The sequence below is a fragment of the Salvelinus namaycush genome, chromosome 31 (assembly GCF_016432855.1).
Source record: "Salvelinus namaycush isolate Seneca chromosome 31, SaNama_1.0, whole genome shotgun sequence".
Lineage (NCBI taxonomy): Eukaryota > Metazoa > Chordata > Actinopteri > Salmoniformes > Salmonidae > Salvelinus > Salvelinus namaycush.
This window is the reverse complement of record NC_052337.1, coordinates 3,135,453-3,154,254: the sequence shown is the minus strand read 5'-3', so window position 1 is coordinate 3,154,254 and position 18,802 is coordinate 3,135,453. Positions and strand designations below refer to the sequence as shown.

Here is an 18,802-nt window from a genome sequence, read left to right as displayed (position 1 = left end):
GATCCGTTACATTAGTTTGTGATCCGTTACATTAGTTAGTGATCCGTTACATTAGTTAGTGATCCGTTACATTAGTTAGTGATTCATTAGACTGCTTAGTGATCCGTTACATTAGTTAGTGATCCGTTACATTAGTTAGTGATCCGTTACATTAGTTTGTGATTCTTTACATTAGTTAGTGATCCGTTACATTAGTTGGTGATCCGTTACATTAGTTGGTGATCCGTTACATTAGTTAGTGATCCGTTACATTAGTTAGTGATCCGTTACATTAGTTTGTGATCCGTTACATTAGTTAGTGATTTGTTACATTAGTTAGTGATCCGTTACATTAGTTAGTGATTTGTTACATTAGTTAGTGATCCGTTACATTAGTTGGTGATCCGTTACATTAGTTAGTGATCCGTTACATTAGTTAGTGATCCGTTACATTAGTTAGTGATCCGTTACATTAGTTAGTGATTTGTTACATTAGTTAGTGATCCGTTACATTAGTTAGTGATCCGTTACATTAGTTAGTGATCCGTTACATTAGTTGGTGATCCGTTACATTAGACTTGTTACAATAGTTAGTGATTCGTTACATTACTTAGTGATCCGTTACATTAGTTAGTGATCCGTTACATTAGTTAGTGATCCGTTACATTAGTTGGTGATCCGTTACATTAGACTTGTTACAATAGTTAGTGATTCGTTACATTACTTAGTGATCCGTTACATTAGTTAGTGATTTGTTACATTAGTTAGTGATCCGTTACATTAGTTAGTGATCCGTTACATTAGTTAGTGATCCGTTACATTAGTTAGTGATTTGTTACATTAGTTAGTGATTCGTTACATTAGTTAGTGATCCGTTACATTAGTTAGTGATCCGTTACATTAGTTAGTGATTTGTTACATTAGTTAGTGATCCGTTACATTAGTTAGTGATCCGTTACATTAGTTAGTGATGTGTTTCATAACTTAGCAGTAAAGCACCATACTGTCACAATGATGACATGATCAGTATGATGATGATGTCATGTGGGTCAACCACTCGGTCATAGTAGTAGTAACAGGAATGGGTCACGGTAACAGAGTGATGATGAGACTCAGATACTTCACTTTTTCAATATGTTACCAAACTTTGCGTCTGCACTGTTCTGCAGTATTTTGGAATTGCCCAAATACTTAAGTTCTACGGTTGTCATGATACCAGTAACATGAAGCAAACCTAATTTCTTGAGAATTATTTTTTCTAAATGTCGCAAACACACAGCCATCAGTTGTCACCAAGAGTCACGTGTTTATTCCAAAACTATATCACACAAGATTTTTACATACAGACGGGTTTTAAAAAGGACCATAGAGTTCAGTTTGCTTCAGGTTCTCTTTTTTTTGCCATGGAAAGTCAGGTATGGCGGTATTGTGATTCTGTTATTGCGACAACCCTGCTACGTGATGCTTTAGATTCTAATGGCCAAGATGTGCCATTTTCTAACGTCTCAAAATACCCCACCCTGTGGTAAGCTGTCACACTGTAGGTAGGTAGTTCAATGTACAAAAGCATAAGAGAAATAGCCCACAGGCAATATCACTGGAATAATTAAATGTAACCTGGGGAAGTAGAGGCTTCCAAACAAAAATCACCAATGAAATGTTACACGGGGGGAGAAAACAACGTTTATTGTTGAAAACATTTATTTTTGTACAAAACATTCACAAAGTTCTTCTATAAGAAGAAAATCTCAAAATGGTGACAAAGCAAGGGTTAGGAAATGGTTCTGGAAAACTATGAGCAACTATCGTTAGATAGTAAAATAAATATGCTAATTTCCGTGAGGTAGTTTTAATTTAATCACTAATATAGGGACGCAGCCCAAACAAACTCAATTGGTACTATTGTCCAATCCTTATGGGTTTTTTTATCCTCAAAATGAAGAGTTGGATTTTCATTTTTCCAGTAATATAGTTGTAACCTGGTTCGCTTTGCCAGGAGGCTGAAACTTGGCCGCAAGTGGGTCTTCCAGCGAGACAATAACCCAAAGCATCAAAATCCACAAAGAAGTTGTTAATAGACCATAAAAAGCAACATTTTGCAATAGCCATCTTAGTCTCCAAACTTGAACCCCATTGTAAACCTGTGGTTTCAATTGAAGAGGACAGTCCATAAGTACAGACAAAGGATATCAAGGATCTGGAAAGATTATGTATTGAGTTCACTCCCAATATGTTCTGCAACTCATAAGACATTTTTAGAAAAAGGCTCAGTGCCGTTATCTATGTTTTTGAGAAAAATGTATTACTTGTTAAAACAGCAGGTGGTTAGAGTGTTGGGCCAGTAACCGAAAAGTTTGCTTGATCGAATCCCCGAGCTGACAAGGTAAACATCTGTCGTTCTGCCCCTGAACAAGGCAGTTAACCCACTGTTCCCCGGTAGGCCGTCATTGAAAATAAGAATTTGTTCTTAACTGACTTGCCTAGTTAAATAAAGGTTACATTTTTTATTTTTTTATCTCTTTCTCTGAGCAATTGTATTGGTATAATATACATTTCCGATTTTTTTTTAGCATACAATATAGCTCAAAATTTGTTTTATTTTTTGCTCATCTTTACCAATATTTGAAACTGACTTCACATCTTCCTGAAAGTAGCTACTAGAGCAGAATCTCACTGTCCACTTTCATTAACGATACATAAGCCTATCATTCTAAGATATTCATTTTCAACTGATAATTCTATTTCCCCAGATGACCCCAAAAACAACTACAGAACTTCTGATAAAAGTCAAACGTAAGCAAATAGCATAGTTTCAAATTCCTTATGCATATAGTTCAGACTTTGCAGTAAATGCACCAAAGTTAGCTTTCACATGATAAAGACTAACAACTGTTACTTTAAAATGATTCTATTTTGTTATCGTTAGCAGCCGATACAAAAATACCATTGTATAACAGTAATAAAAAAATGCTGCAAAGTAATGAGAAATGACGTGTTCCAGACATTTGCAATACCTTTGTTGGTCCAGGTTCATTTAAAAACATTTCTAACAAAAAACATTCCTATTATAAAGCAGTACAAATAGAGGTCAATCAATTCTGCCAAACTGACAGGTCCCCCCAAAAAATGACGTGAAGCATAAATAACATTTTAACCTAATACCACACAAGTTATTGGTTGGACAGATTGTGGCAAATTCCTTGTTGTGGTATAAGTACCAATATTCCCTTTTTTTTTTCTTTTTTTCTTTTTTTTTACAATTTCACCTTCATTCTTCAAGGATCATCTTAAAATCGGGAACCCACGCTCATTCAAAAATTAAGTTATAAGTAACAATATAGCAACAGTCATAAATTATCTAAAATCAATCATTAGTATATCAGTAGTAAGAAACCATATAAACTATATTCAATATGTTGATTAGCAGATTTTGTGTCACTACAAACTACGGGTACAGTTATCTTACATTTATTTATACCTACTTCCCAAAAATATAGTTAAACACTTGATGATAAATATGCTGAAGTTTGAGTATACAGTACCAGTCAAACGTTTGGACACACCTACTCATTCAAGGGTTTTTCTTTCTTTCTTTTTTTACTATTTTCTACATTGTAGAATAATAGTAGACATCAAAACTATGAAAATAGCACATATGGAATCAAGTAGTAACCAAAAAAAAAAAAGTGTTCAACAAATCAAAGTATATTTTATGTTGAGCACTCGTTAGCTGCTTTTCCTTCACTCTGTGGTTCAACTCATCCCAAACCATCTCAATTAGGTTGAGGTCGGGTCATTGTGGAGGCCAGGTCATCTGATGCAGCACTCCATCACTCTCCTGTTTGGTCAAATAGCCCTTACACAGCCTGGAGGTGTGTTTTGGGTCATTGTCCTGTTGAAAAACAAATGATAGTCCCACTAAGCGCAAACCAGATGGGAGGCTATATCGCTGCAGAATGCTGTGGTAGCCATGCTGGTTAAGTGTGCACTGAATTCTAAATAAATCACTGACAGGTATTTGGTATTTTATTATGATCAGTGTCAGTGTCACCAGCAAAGCACCCCCACACCATCGCACCTCCTCCTCCATGCTTCATGGTGGGAACCACACATGCAGAGATCATCCGTTCGCCTACTCTGCGTCTCACAAAGAATCGGCAGCTGGAACCAAAAATCTCAAATTTGGACTCATTAGACCAAAGGACAGATTTCCACGGTCTAATGTCCATTGGTCATGTTTCTTGACCCAAGCAAGTCTATTTTTCTTATTGGTGTCCTTTAGTAGTGTTTCTATGCAGCAATTCAACCATGAAGGCCTGATTCACACAGTCTCCTCTGAACAGTTGATGTTGAGATGTGTCTGCTACTTGAACTCTGTGAAGAATTTATTTGGGCTGCAATTTCTGAGGCTGGTAACTCTAATGAACTTATCCTCTGCAGCAGAGGTAACTCTGGGTCTTCCTTTCCAGTGGCGGTCCTCATGAGAGCCAATTTCATCATAGCGCTTGATAGTTTTTGTGACTGCACTTTGAAGAAACTTTCAAAGTGCTTGAAATTTTCCAGATTGACTGACCTTCATGTCTTAAAGTAATGATGGACTGTTGTTTCTCTTTGCTTATTTGAGCTGTTCTTGCCATAATATGGACTTGGTCTTTTACCAATTAGGGATATCTTCTGGACACCATCCCTACCTTGTCACACCACAACTGATTGGCTCAAATGCATTAAGAAGGAAATAAATTCCACAAATTAACTTTTAACAAAGCACACCTGTTCATTGAAATGCCTTCTAGGTGACTACCTCATGAAGCTGGTTGAAGAATGCCAAGAATGTGCAAAGCTGTCATCAAGGCAAAGGGTGGCTACTAATCTCAAATATATTTTGATTTGTTTAACACTTTTTTGGTTACTACATGATTCCATGTGTTATTTCATAGTTTACAATGTAGAAAATAGTAAAAAATAAAGAAAAACCCTTGAATGAGTAGGTGTTTGCAAATTTTTGTCTGGTACTATATGTCCTTGAGGTTTCCGGTTAAATATAATCACAAACCTAGCGAGCATAAAACAGCAGACTTGAAACGCAAAAGTCTTATGACTTATGCCAGGCATCATTTAAAATGAGGTATACAAGCTTTGTTGTATTATGTTACACACAATCTTTATGTGGCTGACTGTACGAACATGTAGGCTAGCTAACAAGTAGCCTACTGGCAAAAAGTCACTAGAAAGTCATGCTCTAGTTCAAACTAGGTTTGAGTGCCTCATATATATACAGTGTCTTCAGAAAGTATTCACACCCCTTGACTTTATCCACATTTTGTTGTGTTACAGCCTGAATTTAGTTCAGGAGTAAAAATTGGTTTAACAAGTCACATAATAAGTTGATGATTTTTTTAATGACCACCTCATCTTTGTACCCCACACATACAATTATTTGTAAGGTCACTCAGTTGAGCAGTGAATTTCAAACCCAGATTCAACCACAAAATACAGGGAGGTTTTCCAATGCCTCAAAGAAGGGCACCTATTGGTAGATGGGTAAAAATAAAAACGCAGACATTGAATATCCCTTTGAGCATGGTGAAGTTATTAATTACACTTTGGATGGTGTATCAATACACCCAGTCACTACAAAGATACAGGTGTCCTTCCTAACTCAGTTGCCGTAGAGGAAGGAAACCGCTCATGAGGCCAATGGTGACTTTAAAACAGTTACAGAGTTTGATGGCTGTGATATGAGAACTGAGGATGGATCAACAACGTTGTAGTTACTCTACAATACTAACCTAAATGACAGATGGAAAAGAGGGAAGCCTGCACAGAATAAAAATATTCCAAAATATGCATCCTATTTGCATCAAGGCACTAAAGTAATATTGCAAAAAAAATGTGGTAAAGCAATTCACTTTTTGTCCTGAATACAAAGTGTTATGTTTGGGGCAAATCCAATACAACACATTACTGAGTACCACTCCATATTTTCAAGCACAGTGTTGGTTGTATCATGTTATAGGTATGCTTGTAATCGTTAAGGGCTGGGGAGTTTTTCAGGATGAAAATAAACAGAATGGAGCTAAGCACAGGCAACATCCTAGAGTAGAACCTGGTTGTCTGCTTTCCACCAGACACTGGGAGATGAATTCACCTTTCAGCAAGACAATAACCTAAAACACAAGGCCAAATCTACACTGGAGTTGCTTACCAAGAAGACAGTGAATGATCCTGAGTGACCGAGTTACAGTTTTGACTTAAATCTACTTGAAAATCTATGGCAAGACCTGAAAATGGTTGTCAAGCAATGATGAACAACCAATATGACTGAGCTTGAATAATTTTGAATTATAATAATGGGCAAATGTTGCACAATCCAGGTGTGAACAGCTCTTAGAAACTTACCCAGGAAAGACTCACAGCTATAATCGCTGCCAAAGGTGCTTCTACAAAGTATTGACTCAGGGTTGTGAATACTTATGTAAATGAGATATTTCTGTATTTCATTTGCAATAAACGTGCAAAAAATGTCCAAAAAAACATGTTTTCACTTTGTTATTATGGGGTGTTGTGTGTAGATGGGTGAGAAAATATCTATGTAATCCATTTTGAATTCACAACTGAACGTGGAATTAGTCAGGAGGTAGGAATACTTTCTGAAGCCACTGTACATATTTGGAGTGCCTCAAATAATGGTATTTCCAAAATTTAAATGTATATCTCATTAAAAAAGGGGCAATCTGCAATTGCTACATCCATTTTTGGACTTGAAGAATATAACTTATAAATGCCTCTGAGCTTAGTTCAACTGTCGTACCCCCATCAGAACCCAACATATAAGCTTGTTTTACTCCAATGTTTACAAACAATGTAAACCAACACAATATATATCCTCAAACCATGGTTAAAACTATCATTTTCTCCCGGGTGGCGCAGTGGTCTAGGGCACTGCATCGCAGCGCTAGCTGTGCCACCAGAGACTCTGGGTTCGCACCCAGGCTCTGTCGCAGCCGGCCGCGCCCGGGAGGTCCGTGGGGCGACGCACAATTGGCCTAGCGTCGTCCGGGTTAGGGAGGGTTTGGCCGGTAGGGATATCCTTGTCTCATCGCGCACCAGCGACTCCTGTGGCGGGCCGGGCGCAGTGCGCGCTAACCAAGGTAGCTAGGTGCACGGTGTTTCCTCCGACACATTGGTGCGGCTGGCTTCTGGGTTGGAGGCGCGCTGTGTTAAGAAGCAGTGATTGGGTTGTGCTTCGGAGGACGCATGGCTTTCGACCTTCGTCTCTCCCGAGCCCGTACGGGAGTTGTAGCGATGAGACAAGATAGTAATTACTAACAATTGGATACCACGAAATTGGGGAGAAAAGGGGGTAAAAAATATATATATATATCATTTTGATATCATGGATGGTCAGTCCTAGCATCCATAGCTCCGTCTACGAATTTGAGAGTGGTTACATTTCTCTGGCGCCATCCCTCAACTTTTAACAGAAACAGGGGGCGGAGAGAACGCTTTGTTATCGTTTCAACTACTGATCGCCCCTTTAAACTAAAGTATGTTCAAAATGGCAAATAAATGCACAAATCAATATCATAAGCACTATTCCATAGCTCAGTAGCCTCGTGTTTTATTGACCTAACTACAGTACATTGGCACACCTCAACAAACACTACTCACCATCATGTAACCTACCATCATTTCCTACAACTGTACAAGTTTGTCCAAGATACATCGTCTCATTTACATGATCCGACCCCCCCCCCCCCAAAAAAATGAATAAATAAGATATTTATACACAATTATTTTTGAAGTGATAGATATGATAAGTCATTGGATGGCAAACAACAAGTCAGGTTTCAAAATGAAGACTCATCGGGGGAATCGCTGGCTAATTGATATGATGACCAGCACTGCTCTCCCAACATCCAGACACCTGAGGAAAGGGACACTTTCTTAATGAGGGGGACTGAAGAAAAAAAAAAAAAATCCTCATCCACATAGGCCCATATATGATTTAAAAAAATAAAAAATAAACAGTAAATGTAATGGCTATGGTTGTGTCTATGTGAGAACATTGAGGTAACGTAGACCCCACATTGGATGTGTGACCAAACCCATTCTTGCTCCAAAGTCAATTTACATACACTCCACATCTCTCCTGTTAAGTAGCTGCAGTGCATTCGGGAACTTATTCAGAGCCCTTGACTTTTTCCACATTTTGTTACGTTACAGCCTTATTCTAAATAGATTAAATAAATAAAAAATCCTTATAAATCTACACACAATACCCCCATAAAGATCATCCTTGAGATGTTTCTACAACTTGGAGTCCACCTGTGGTAAATTCTATTGATTGGACATTATTTGGAAAGGCACACACCTGTCTATATAAAGGGCCCACAGTTGACAGTGCATGTCAGAGCAAAAACCAAGCCGTAGAGCTCCGAGTCAGGATTTTGTCGAGGCACAGATCTGGGGAAGGGTACCAAAAACATTCGGCAGGATTGAAGTTCCCCAAGAACACAGTGGCCTCCATCATTCTTAAATGGAAGAAGTTTGGAACCACCAAGACTCTTCCTAGAGCTGGCCCGCTCGGCCAAACTGAGCAATCGGGGGAGAAGGGCCTTGATCAGAGAGGTTACCAAGAACCCGATTGTCACTCTGACAGAGCTCCAGAGTTCCTCTGTGGAGATGGGAGAACCTTCCAGAAGGACAACCATCTCTGCAGCACTCCACCAATCAGGCCTTTATGGTAGAGTGGCCAGACGGAAGCCACTCCTCAGTAAAAGGCACACGACAGCCCACTTGGAGTTTGCCAAAAGGCACCTATAGGACTCTCAACCATGAGAAACAAGATTCTCTGGTCTGATGAAACCAAGATTGAACTCTTTGGCCTGAATGCCAAGCGTTATGTCTGGAGGAAACCTGGCACCATTTCTACGGTGAAGCATGGTGGTGGCAGCATCATGCTGTGGATATGTTTTTCAGCGGCAGGGACTGGGAGACTACTCAGGATCGAGGGAAAGATGAACGGAGCAAAGTACAGAGAGATCCTTGATGAAAACCTGCTGCAGAGCGCTCAGGACCTCACACTGGGGCGAAGGTTCACCTTCCAACAGGACAAAGACCCTGAGCACACAGCCAAGACAACGCAGGAGTGGCTTCGGGACAAGTTCTTGAATGTCCTTGAGTGGCCCAGCCAGAGCCCGGACTTGAACCCGATCGAACATCTTTGGATAGACCTGAAAATAGCTGTGCAGTTTGAGAGGATCTGCAGAGAAGAATGGGAGAAACTCCCCAAATACAGGTGTGCCAAGCTTGTAGCATCATACCCAAGAAGACTCGAGGCTGTAATCGCTGCCAAAGATGTTTCAACAAAGTACTGAGTAAAGGGTTTTGAATACTTATGTAAATGTGATATTTATATTTTTAATTTTTAATAAATTAGCAAAAACCTGTTTTTGCTTTGTCATTATGGGGTCTTGTGTGTAAATTGATGAGGAATAAAACTATTTAATACATTTTAGAATAAGGCTGAAACATAACAAGTCAAGGGGTCTGAATACTTTCAGAATGCAGTGTATAGCCGTCCACACACCGCAAAACCTAAGGTTCTGATTCCACACAATCAGATCTGACTAGACTACAAAGCTTTCCAGGATTCTGATCTTGGATAAGTTATATGTAATGCGTCGGTGGCTCAGGCCGCTGCTCGGATATATAATTCTAAATCCAGCTAAACTGATTGGAAGGTGGTCATCCAAGCAGCACTGTCTTAATCTGATCTCGGGACAGGCACATCTGAGCAGCCTGTTCAGTGAAACTGATATGGGATAGTGGTGGGGGGAGACGAGGTGAATGGTGGTTTGGAAATAACATCTGGGATCAGCAGATCTGGGCGGCCTGCTCGTTGACGGCGCACCGGGCCTGATGGACCCTGGTGCAGGAGGACGTGTGACGGTTGAAGCTGTCCCGCCACATGAAGCGTTTGGCGCACAGGCTGCACTCGTAGGGCTTGACGCCCGTGTGAATCTTCATGTGGCCGACCAGGTGATGCTTCATCTTGAAACTTTTGCCACACACGGCGCAGCCGTACGGCCGCAAGCCCAGGTGCATGCTCATGTGCCGGTCCCGCTGGCTCTTGTGGGTGAAGCTCTTGCCACACTGGCAGGGGTACAGCTTGTAGACCACTGAGGCGAAGCCCGAGTGGGAGGTCTCTTCCTGGAGACCACCAGGGGTTCTTTCTCCCCCACCACCACTCTCCTCAACCCCGGTTGCCCTTTCTAGCAGGTCATCTTTCAGTCCAAGCGGTGTCCCGTCGGCCTTGTCGGTGGAGAAGCCCTCTATGGAGGTACCGTAGAAGTCCAGAGGGTCCTCCTCCAGGCTCTCCTCCAGCTGAACCACCGGTTTCTCATCAATGCTGTGGTCCAGGGAGCTCCTGCTGGCCGAGGCCTGGGAGTGGGTAAGTTTCAGCTGCTCAGAGTCAGTGACCGCAGGGTCCCCGATAAAGAGGGACCCGTCGCCCCTGCAATCTGCGCGCCTTTCTGACTTTACGTGGACCCATTTCCTGTGGCCCATGATGCTGGGCGGGACATAGGCCGGTCTGGAGTACTGATAGTCCCCCTCGCCACCCTCCTCAACATCCCCATCCTGGCTGGCGACCTCGCTACCTGAGCCGTCGTGGTCGACCGGTGGCGAGCAGCTTCCGCTGGGCTGGGTGCTGTTATTCTCCAGAGTGGGTGGGGAGAAGCTGTTCTCCAGGAGCTGGTCCATCTCCATTTTGGCAAAGCCCTCTACTGCTCCTCCTCCTCCGCCGTCCTCCAGGCCCATGGAGCCGTCCCCAGGGCTGTGGTAACTGCTGTCCCCAGGGAAAGACCTGTCCCTCAGCCCACCAGAAGACTTGTGCACTAATGTGCTAGCGCCGCTTCCTACCACCTCTAAGAGCTCAGTGCATTTGTCCACCACGTGCCACATCTGGAGGAAGCTAGCTGCCGTGAGGAAAGCTACCACCTCGCCGGCAGGTAGGTGCAGGGTGCCCGTGTAGCAAGAGAGGAGGAGACGTTCGAACACGCACGGGTGCATGACGTCAGGTAAAACGCAGCGGGCACTGTTTTTAAGGAGTACTTGGTCGCAGAAGTAGGGCGAACTGGCGGCCAAGATGGCCCGGTGAGCACGGTACTGGTGTCCCTGGATGACTACGATGATGTCACAGAGCTGGCCCCTCTGCCGCTGCTGGTTGAGCTTCTGCAGCAGGGTTCCGGAGAAGTTTGGGAAGTCCACGCGGAGCACATTCCCCTCGGACTCCATGGCAGCCAGGGGTCTAGATCTAGAGTATGTAGAACATGAACAGGTCATTAATTGTGTTGATGTTAACTATGTGGGTTATAGATTTACACTGAGTATACCAAACATTAGGCCCACCTTCCTAATATTGAGTTGCACCTCCCCCCTTTTGCCCTCAGGACACTCTCAATTCGTTGGGGAATGGATTCTACAAGGTGTCGAAAGCATTCCACAGGGATGCTGACCCATGTTGACTCCAATGCTTCCCACAGTTATGTCAAGTTGGCTGAATGTCCTTTGGGTGGTGGACCATTCTTGATACACACGGGAAACTGTTGAGTGTAAAAAAAACTGCAACGTTGCAGTTCTTGACACAGACCGGTGCGCCTGGCACCTACTACCATACCCCCCTGTTCAAAGGCACTTAAATATTTTGTCTTGCCCATTCACCCTCTGAATGGCACACACACACAATCCTTGTCTCAATTGTCTCAAGGCTTAAAAATCCTTCTTTAACCCCGTCTCCTCCCCTTCATCTACACTGACTGAAGTGGATTTAACAATAAGGTATTATAGCTGTCACCTGGATTCACCTGGTCAGTCTATGTCATGGAAAGAGTAGGAGTTCTTAATATTTTGTACAGTCAGTGTATATTAAAACAAATAGAACATGAATAGGTTATTAAAAAGGATAGTTCATGCAAAATCTATATGTGGGTCTGAATGCTTTACCTTGAGTTGTGTCTGAATGCCCATGGTGACAGAATCCACAATAGTCCATGATTTACTTCTGGCTACAGCTTGGAGTTAGCATACGAGTGGAAACAGCCGAACCGATGTTATCAAGTGGTGTTGGAGGGCCAGTAGGAGGCACTCTTTCATCTGGTCTAAAAAATATCCCAATGCCCCAGGGCAGTGATTGGGGATACTGCCCTGTGTAGGGTGCCGTCTTTCGGATGGGACGTTAAACGGGTGTCCTGACTCCCTGAGGTCATTAAAGATCCCATGGCACTTATCTTAAGAGTAGGGGTGTTAACCCTGGTGTCCTGGCTAAATTCCCAATCCGGCCCTCAAACCATCATGGTCACCTAATAATCCCCAGTTTACAATTGGCTCATTCATCCCCCTCCTCTCCCCTGTAACTATTCCCCAGGTCGTTGCTGTAAATGAGAACGTGTTCTCAGTCAACTTACCTGGTAAAATAACAGATATATTCAAATTATTCTTTTTTTAATCAAAGCTGCACTGCAAGCCACAACTTCCTGTATGTCAATACTTGCAAAGCACCTGTCCACGTTTTCTTCGCCGTGAGACTGTTGTTATTTTTTTCACTAGATATATGTGATAACTAACCTGTTCCTGGCAAAACTTTCTTCGTTCTCGATTCAGTGAAAAAAGTATCTTAGAAATGTCAGTGTCCAGTTGCAGGTGTTTCTGCCAGCGAAAACTCTGAAAGATATTAAATCCATGTTTTGTACCAAGTGAGAAATGCCTCTTGAATGTGTGTAGATCTTTGTTTTGGTAGCACTGTGTGACTCTTCTACATATGGCCACATCACATAGAAACAACTAGTTTCTGCAAAGACGTTGGGAAATGCAAGATGCCTGGCAGCTAAAATGGCGAGGGAACTCCTCACTTGGTGCAAAATGTGTATTTTATATCTTTCTGAGTTTTTGCGTGTTTTTTTGTAGAACCACCTGCAACTCGACATGAACATTTCGAACATACTTTTTTCCCCGAATCGAGAACAAAGAAAGTTTTGCCAAGAACAGGTTAGTTGAACAATCTATGGCGTCGTTTTATATAGGGCTTCCCTGTAACAACCACCATGGAAACGTAGTTATCACATATCTGGTGTACAAACTGGTAGCGCCAGCTTTGATAACATCGGTTTGGCTGTTTCCACTCATGGAAAACTGATGATGCTAATATGCTAACTCCAAGCTGTTAGCCAGAAGTAAATCATGGATTATTGTGGATTCTGTCACCATGGGCCTTCAGACACAACTCACGGTAAGGGTAATTTGACCCAAATATAGATTTTGCATGAACTATCCTTTTAATTGTGTTGAAGTTAACTACGTGTTTTCTAGATGTATTTCCTGTATTGTTTAAGATCAAGTTTTATTTGACACATCCACTTATACAGGGAAAATGATTAACTTGCAAGCCCTACCCAACAGTGCAGTATTCAATATAAACAAGTAGAACTAATAAGAAAACAAGAATTTAAAAAAACACAATAAGAGAGGAAGATATATACAGGGTCAGCTATATACAAGGCCAGCTACATATAGGGTCAGCTATATACAGAGTCAGTGCCAGTGTCACAGAGAGGAAGCTGTATACATGGTCAGTGCCAGTACCACATGTTCAATGTGCAGATATACTGGAGTATTGAGGTAGATATGTACATGTACCCACATAAAAAAATACTACAGTACTTACTATAGAATTCTATAGTATACTGTAGAATACTATACTACAGACTGTTGTATCCCTTGATCATGTGTAGTACCTACTATAGAATGTTGTAGTATACTGTATAATACTATAGTAAATACTATAATATTATCGTCAAAAAGTACTTTAATAAATACTACAATAATGTTTGCAAAAACACTACACTTTTTAAAGTATATTAAATACTACAGTTTTAAATTTGCACCCTGCCTATTCCTTTCCCCCATATCGCAATTTGTGCCACCCATACGTTAAGAAACCAAGCCTACAAGCCAAGTATAGACAGTATATTGTGTTCCTTACAGGTTATAGAAAAGAAAGACCCCAGTCCTACCGATCTACAGGTTATAGAACATAATACTAGTATACGTTCACTCCCACTTTGCTAGGAGATGTGATAAAAACACAACATCTGTGATTAACTATCCATGCCAACTTATAAGAATGTAGCGACATATTCCATAATCATATTCATCAAAGGAGACCACACGGAGTAGCTTCAACTTGCTAAAGATGGCCATTATCATTTACATAAGTGGGGTGTGCACTCAATAATGGTACTCAATGATAGAAGCTGTGACCAACCAAATACAATTGAAAACTCAATTAGGTAAAAACGTAGGTAAGCTATATAGCTTTTGATTTCAACATCGGCAAACTGTTATGTGCCCACCTATTTGCATACCGAACACTACGTGCAAGTGTCACATTTCCATTTTCCTTGTGATTCACACGATCCTGAAAAATCATGTTGCAGAAGCTGGCTAGCTAGGCTAGCCTATGGCGCTAACCAAGTAGCATGCACTGAATACATCAAATCCTGACGATTATGATGAATTTCTAGGTTTTCAAGAATGACTGGCCATACGTCAATATCTCGGTATTATAGGTGCATGAAAAATAGAGTTGTCTCACCTTCGATTTCATTTCTATCTCTTGATTTAGAATACAACAGTCGCTTCTCTTCCGAGTTCCACTGGAATTCTTTCAGCCCACGTCATCACGTAACCAAGAATCGCATGGCGCATGATGAGCAATGTAAACAAACCCGCCCCCAGCCCGCCCTCACTGTCTGGGTTGCCAAATGAGTTGGAATCATGGCTGGAGGAGGGCATTCTAAAATGTTGTAGGTTTATCGGAAAAATTCTTACTTCTGTAGATTCGTACATAATGTTGGCATACAACAATGTTTTTTTCTCCCTAAATTCTTAAAGTTCAAATAATATGTCTTTTAAATTACATATTTGAGTTAATCTCATCCTATCAAAACACAAATTAAATACTCTCTGATTTGCAACGTAGTGAGACGATGAGCTGTTATTTGACAGAAAAAGACAATGAAAGGAAAAAGTTATTTGACAGAACATCCTTGAAAAATACCTATTGGAAACGTTGGGTGTATATGTGCTGGTTCTAAATAAATGAAAATACTAAGCATGTGACTTTGATATCCTGCGCATGCTTTCCCCTGTGGATATATTTGTGTTTTCTTGAAACCACAATGATACGTCTGCATGAATTTTTTTGGGGGGGTATTTATGAAATTACGTATGAACAACACTTGGTGGCAGTACAGGCTAACCTGAGAGAGCTTTCAGACGATGGTTTCTCAGTTTGAGATCTTTCCCAGGACAAGCATAACCTTTGAACCTGAAATGTTTTCAAATCAAATTTTGAGCTGCAGTAGAATAACAAAAGCGGGGCTGTATACAGGGGGTACCGGTACAGAGTCAATGTGCGGGGGCACCGGTTAGTCGAGGTAATTGAGGTATTATGTACATGTAGGTAGAGTTATTAAAGTGACTTAACTAGTGAAAAGGTAAAGAACGTTCATGTTTCTATGCAGAACGTTGTTATCATGCATTGTAATATTGTTTGAAACACTTTACACCACCATTCAGTCAACTTTAGGTTAAATGTGATACACGTTTATGTAATGTAAATTGTATTTTTAATCACGTATGGCTAGTATTGTCAGTTCAACTTTATGTTCATTGCATTCAACCCTCCCATTCTTCTCTGCAAATCCTCTCAAGCTCTGTCAAGTTGGATGGGGAGCGTTGCTGCACAGCTATTTTCAGGTCTCTCCAGAGATGTTCAATCGGGTTCAAGTCCGGACTCTGGCTGGGCCACTCAAGGACATTCAGAGACTTGTCCCAAAGCCACTCCTGCACTGTCTTGGCTGTGTACTTAGGGTCGTTGTCCTGTTGGAAGGTGAACCTTCGCACCAGTCTGAGGTCCTGAGTGCTCTAAAGCAGTTTTTCATCAAGGATCTCTCTATACTTTGCTCTGTTCATCTTTCCCTCAATCTTAACTAGTCTCTCATTCCCTGCCGCTAAAAAACATCCCCACAACATGATGCTGCCACCACCATGCTTCACCGTAGGGATGGTGCCATGTTTCCTCCAGACGTGACCCTTGGCATTCATGCCAAAGAGTTCAATCTTGGTTTCATCAGACCAGAGAATCTTGTTTCTCATGGTCTGAGAGTCCTATAGGGGCCTTTTGGCAAACTCCAAGCGGGCTGTCATGTGCCTTTTACTGAGGAGTGGCTTCCGTCTGGCCACTCTACCATAAAGGCCTGATTGGTGGAGTGCTGCAGAGATGGTTGTCCTTCTGGAAGGTTCTCCCATATCCACAGAGGAACTCTGGAGCTCTGTCAGAGTGACCATCAGATTCTTGTTCACCTCCCTGAACAAGGCCCTTCTCCCCCGATTGCTCAGTTTGGCCTGGATGGCCAGCTCTAGGAAGAGTCTTGGTGGTTCCCAACTTCTTCCATTTAAGAATGACGGAGGACACTGTGTTCTTGGGACCTTCAATGCTGCAGAATGGTTTTGGTACCCTTCCCCAGATCTGTGCCTCGACACAATCCTGACTCGGAGCTCTACGGACAATTCCTTCGACCTCATGGCTTGGTTTTTGTTCTGACATGCACCTTATATAGACAGGTTTGTGCCTTTCCAAAACATGTCCAATCAATAGAATTGACCACAGATGGACTCCAATAAAGTTGTAGAAACATCTCAAGGATGATCAATGGAAACAGGATGCACTTGAGCTCCATTTCGAGTCTCATAGCAAACACTTATGGAAATAAGTTTCTTTTTTTATGTTTTCTTTTTTTAAACCAGTTTTCCCTTTGTCATTATGGAGTATTGTGTGTAGATTGATGAGGAAAAAAAAAAAGAATAAGGCTGTAAGGTAACAAAATGTGGAAAAAGTCAAGGGGTCTAAATACTTTCCGAATGCACTGTATATACATTTTCCTGCATATCTAAACATACCGCTTGAGCTGTCTGTATCCTTCTGACTGGTTGTCCTTTTTTAAAAGAAACTTAGCATGCTTCTCTGCATCTCTACTAAAATCTGGGTAAAATATTGAAAGGAATGTGAGTCTTATTCAGTACATTTAGTTATTGCTTGCTTTTCTAAAGTCTACCAACCTTGCGAACAGGCATGCCATCTAAGATACAGGTAACTGACAAAATAATGGAAACACTTGAGTAAATGAGGGATAGAAAATACTGTATATTGAAAGCAGGTCCTTCCACACAGGTGTGGTTCCTGAGTTAATTAAGCAATTCAAATCCCATCATGCTTAGGGTCATATATAAAAATGCTGGGCAGGCTATTATTTTGGCTACCATGGCTATGCCCCCATTGGATACCAATGCCCCCATCCACAGGGCACGAGTGGTCACTGAAAGGTTTGATGAGCATGAAAGCGGGTGTAAGCCATATGCCATGGCGGTCTCAGTCACCAGATCTCAATCCAATTGAACACTTATAGGAGGTTCTAGAGCGGCGCATGCGATAGCGTTTTCCACCCCCCATCAACAAAAACACAAAATGATAGAATACCTCGTGGACGAATGGTGTCTCATCCTTTCAATAGAGTTCCAGACACTTGTAGAATCTATGCCAGGGCGTATTTAAGCTGTTCTGGCTCTTAATGGCCCAACACCCTATTAAGACACTTTATGTTGGTGTTTCCTTTATTTTGGCAGTTACCTGTAGTTATTCTAACTTGATTGATAGCCTGAAATGGCTTCTTGGTAGCTATGAGGCTGGAAGATAGGTTCACAATCAAGGCTAGCTAAAGACAACTTCATAAAATTGCTAAGTGGCTAGTAGTATTACAGTTAAAACAACAAGAACAATCATTATTTTTTTGTATAAAAAAAAAAAAAAAACAGGACAAATCTGGTGCACGTGCCTCTGTGCCCGCTACGGGCATGACACCTCTGCACGCGCACACACACACACACACACACACACACACACACACACACACACACACACACACACACACACACACACACACACACACACACACACACACACACACACACACACACACACAGCCAACAAAACTGTGTATTTCGAAATGGCTTTTTTGACCTCGAGGGTTGATCTTGATATCGATGATGTTTTCAAAGTAGCCCGATCAAAGGGTCTCCTGTTGAAGTTGTAATCTGTCCTGAAGTGGGCCTTTGTTGGCCTGCGCCGGCCAGTCGCTTGACCAGACATTCTTTGGCCGTGCGCTGTGGGCCCCTCCTATGCAGGGCAGGTGCAGGGATCAGAGAGGGGAGGCCTGAGCTCCTCCAGCTGGGAATGGAGCCTTACTCCTAGTATCTATGTCCCAAACGCACCCTATTTCCTATATAGTGCACTACTTTTGACCAGGGCCCTAAAGGGCTCTGTTCAAAAGTAGTGCACTATATAGGGAAATAGAGTGCCATTTTGGGATGCAGTCAGTGACGTTTTGGGACGCAGCCAATTAGATTTTTAATTTTTTTTGTCCTCTGCAATCTGTATTACAGGGGCCCCAAGTTCTTACAGAGTGAGTAGAATCAGCAGATCTGTTCTTGGGTATTAGGGAGGTAGAGTGAGAGACCACAGAAGCAACTTTTTTTTTACTAATACCTGAATAATATCATACAGGACAGGTGAAGCAGTCTTATCTAACGTTGGCTAGTTACCTGGATTTGTCTCATCATTTGTCTCTTGATATGGTGAAAAGCATCAGGTGTATGCACTACAAAACCTGTAGTGTGGAATGAGTTAAAAACTCAATAATAT

General features: G+C 41.7%; 1 protein-coding gene across 1 annotated transcript; it reads right to left on the bottom strand.

Moving 5' to 3' along the window:
• Window positions 1–9,460: 9,460 nt before the first annotated feature.
• LOC120026093 (zinc finger and BTB domain-containing protein 43-like) lies at window positions 9,461–14,713 on the bottom strand. Its single transcript, XM_038970896.1, has 2 exons — window positions 14,636–14,713; window positions 9,461–11,299 (listed from the first exon to the last, which is right to left on the bottom strand). Exon 2 carries the CDS (start codon window positions 11,278–11,280, stop codon window positions 9,859–9,861), a length of 1,422 nt encoding a protein of 473 aa, XP_038826824.1. The 5' UTR covers window positions 11,281–11,299; window positions 14,636–14,713; the 3' UTR covers window positions 9,461–9,858.
• Between the last annotated feature and the right edge of the window lie 4,089 nt (window positions 14,714–18,802).

Excerpts from the sequence above, each read along its gene's own strand:
- LOC120026093 (XM_038970896.1), bottom strand. The coding sequence starts at position 11,280 with ATGGAGTCCGAGGGGAATGTGCTCCGCGTGGACTTCCCAAACTTCTCC.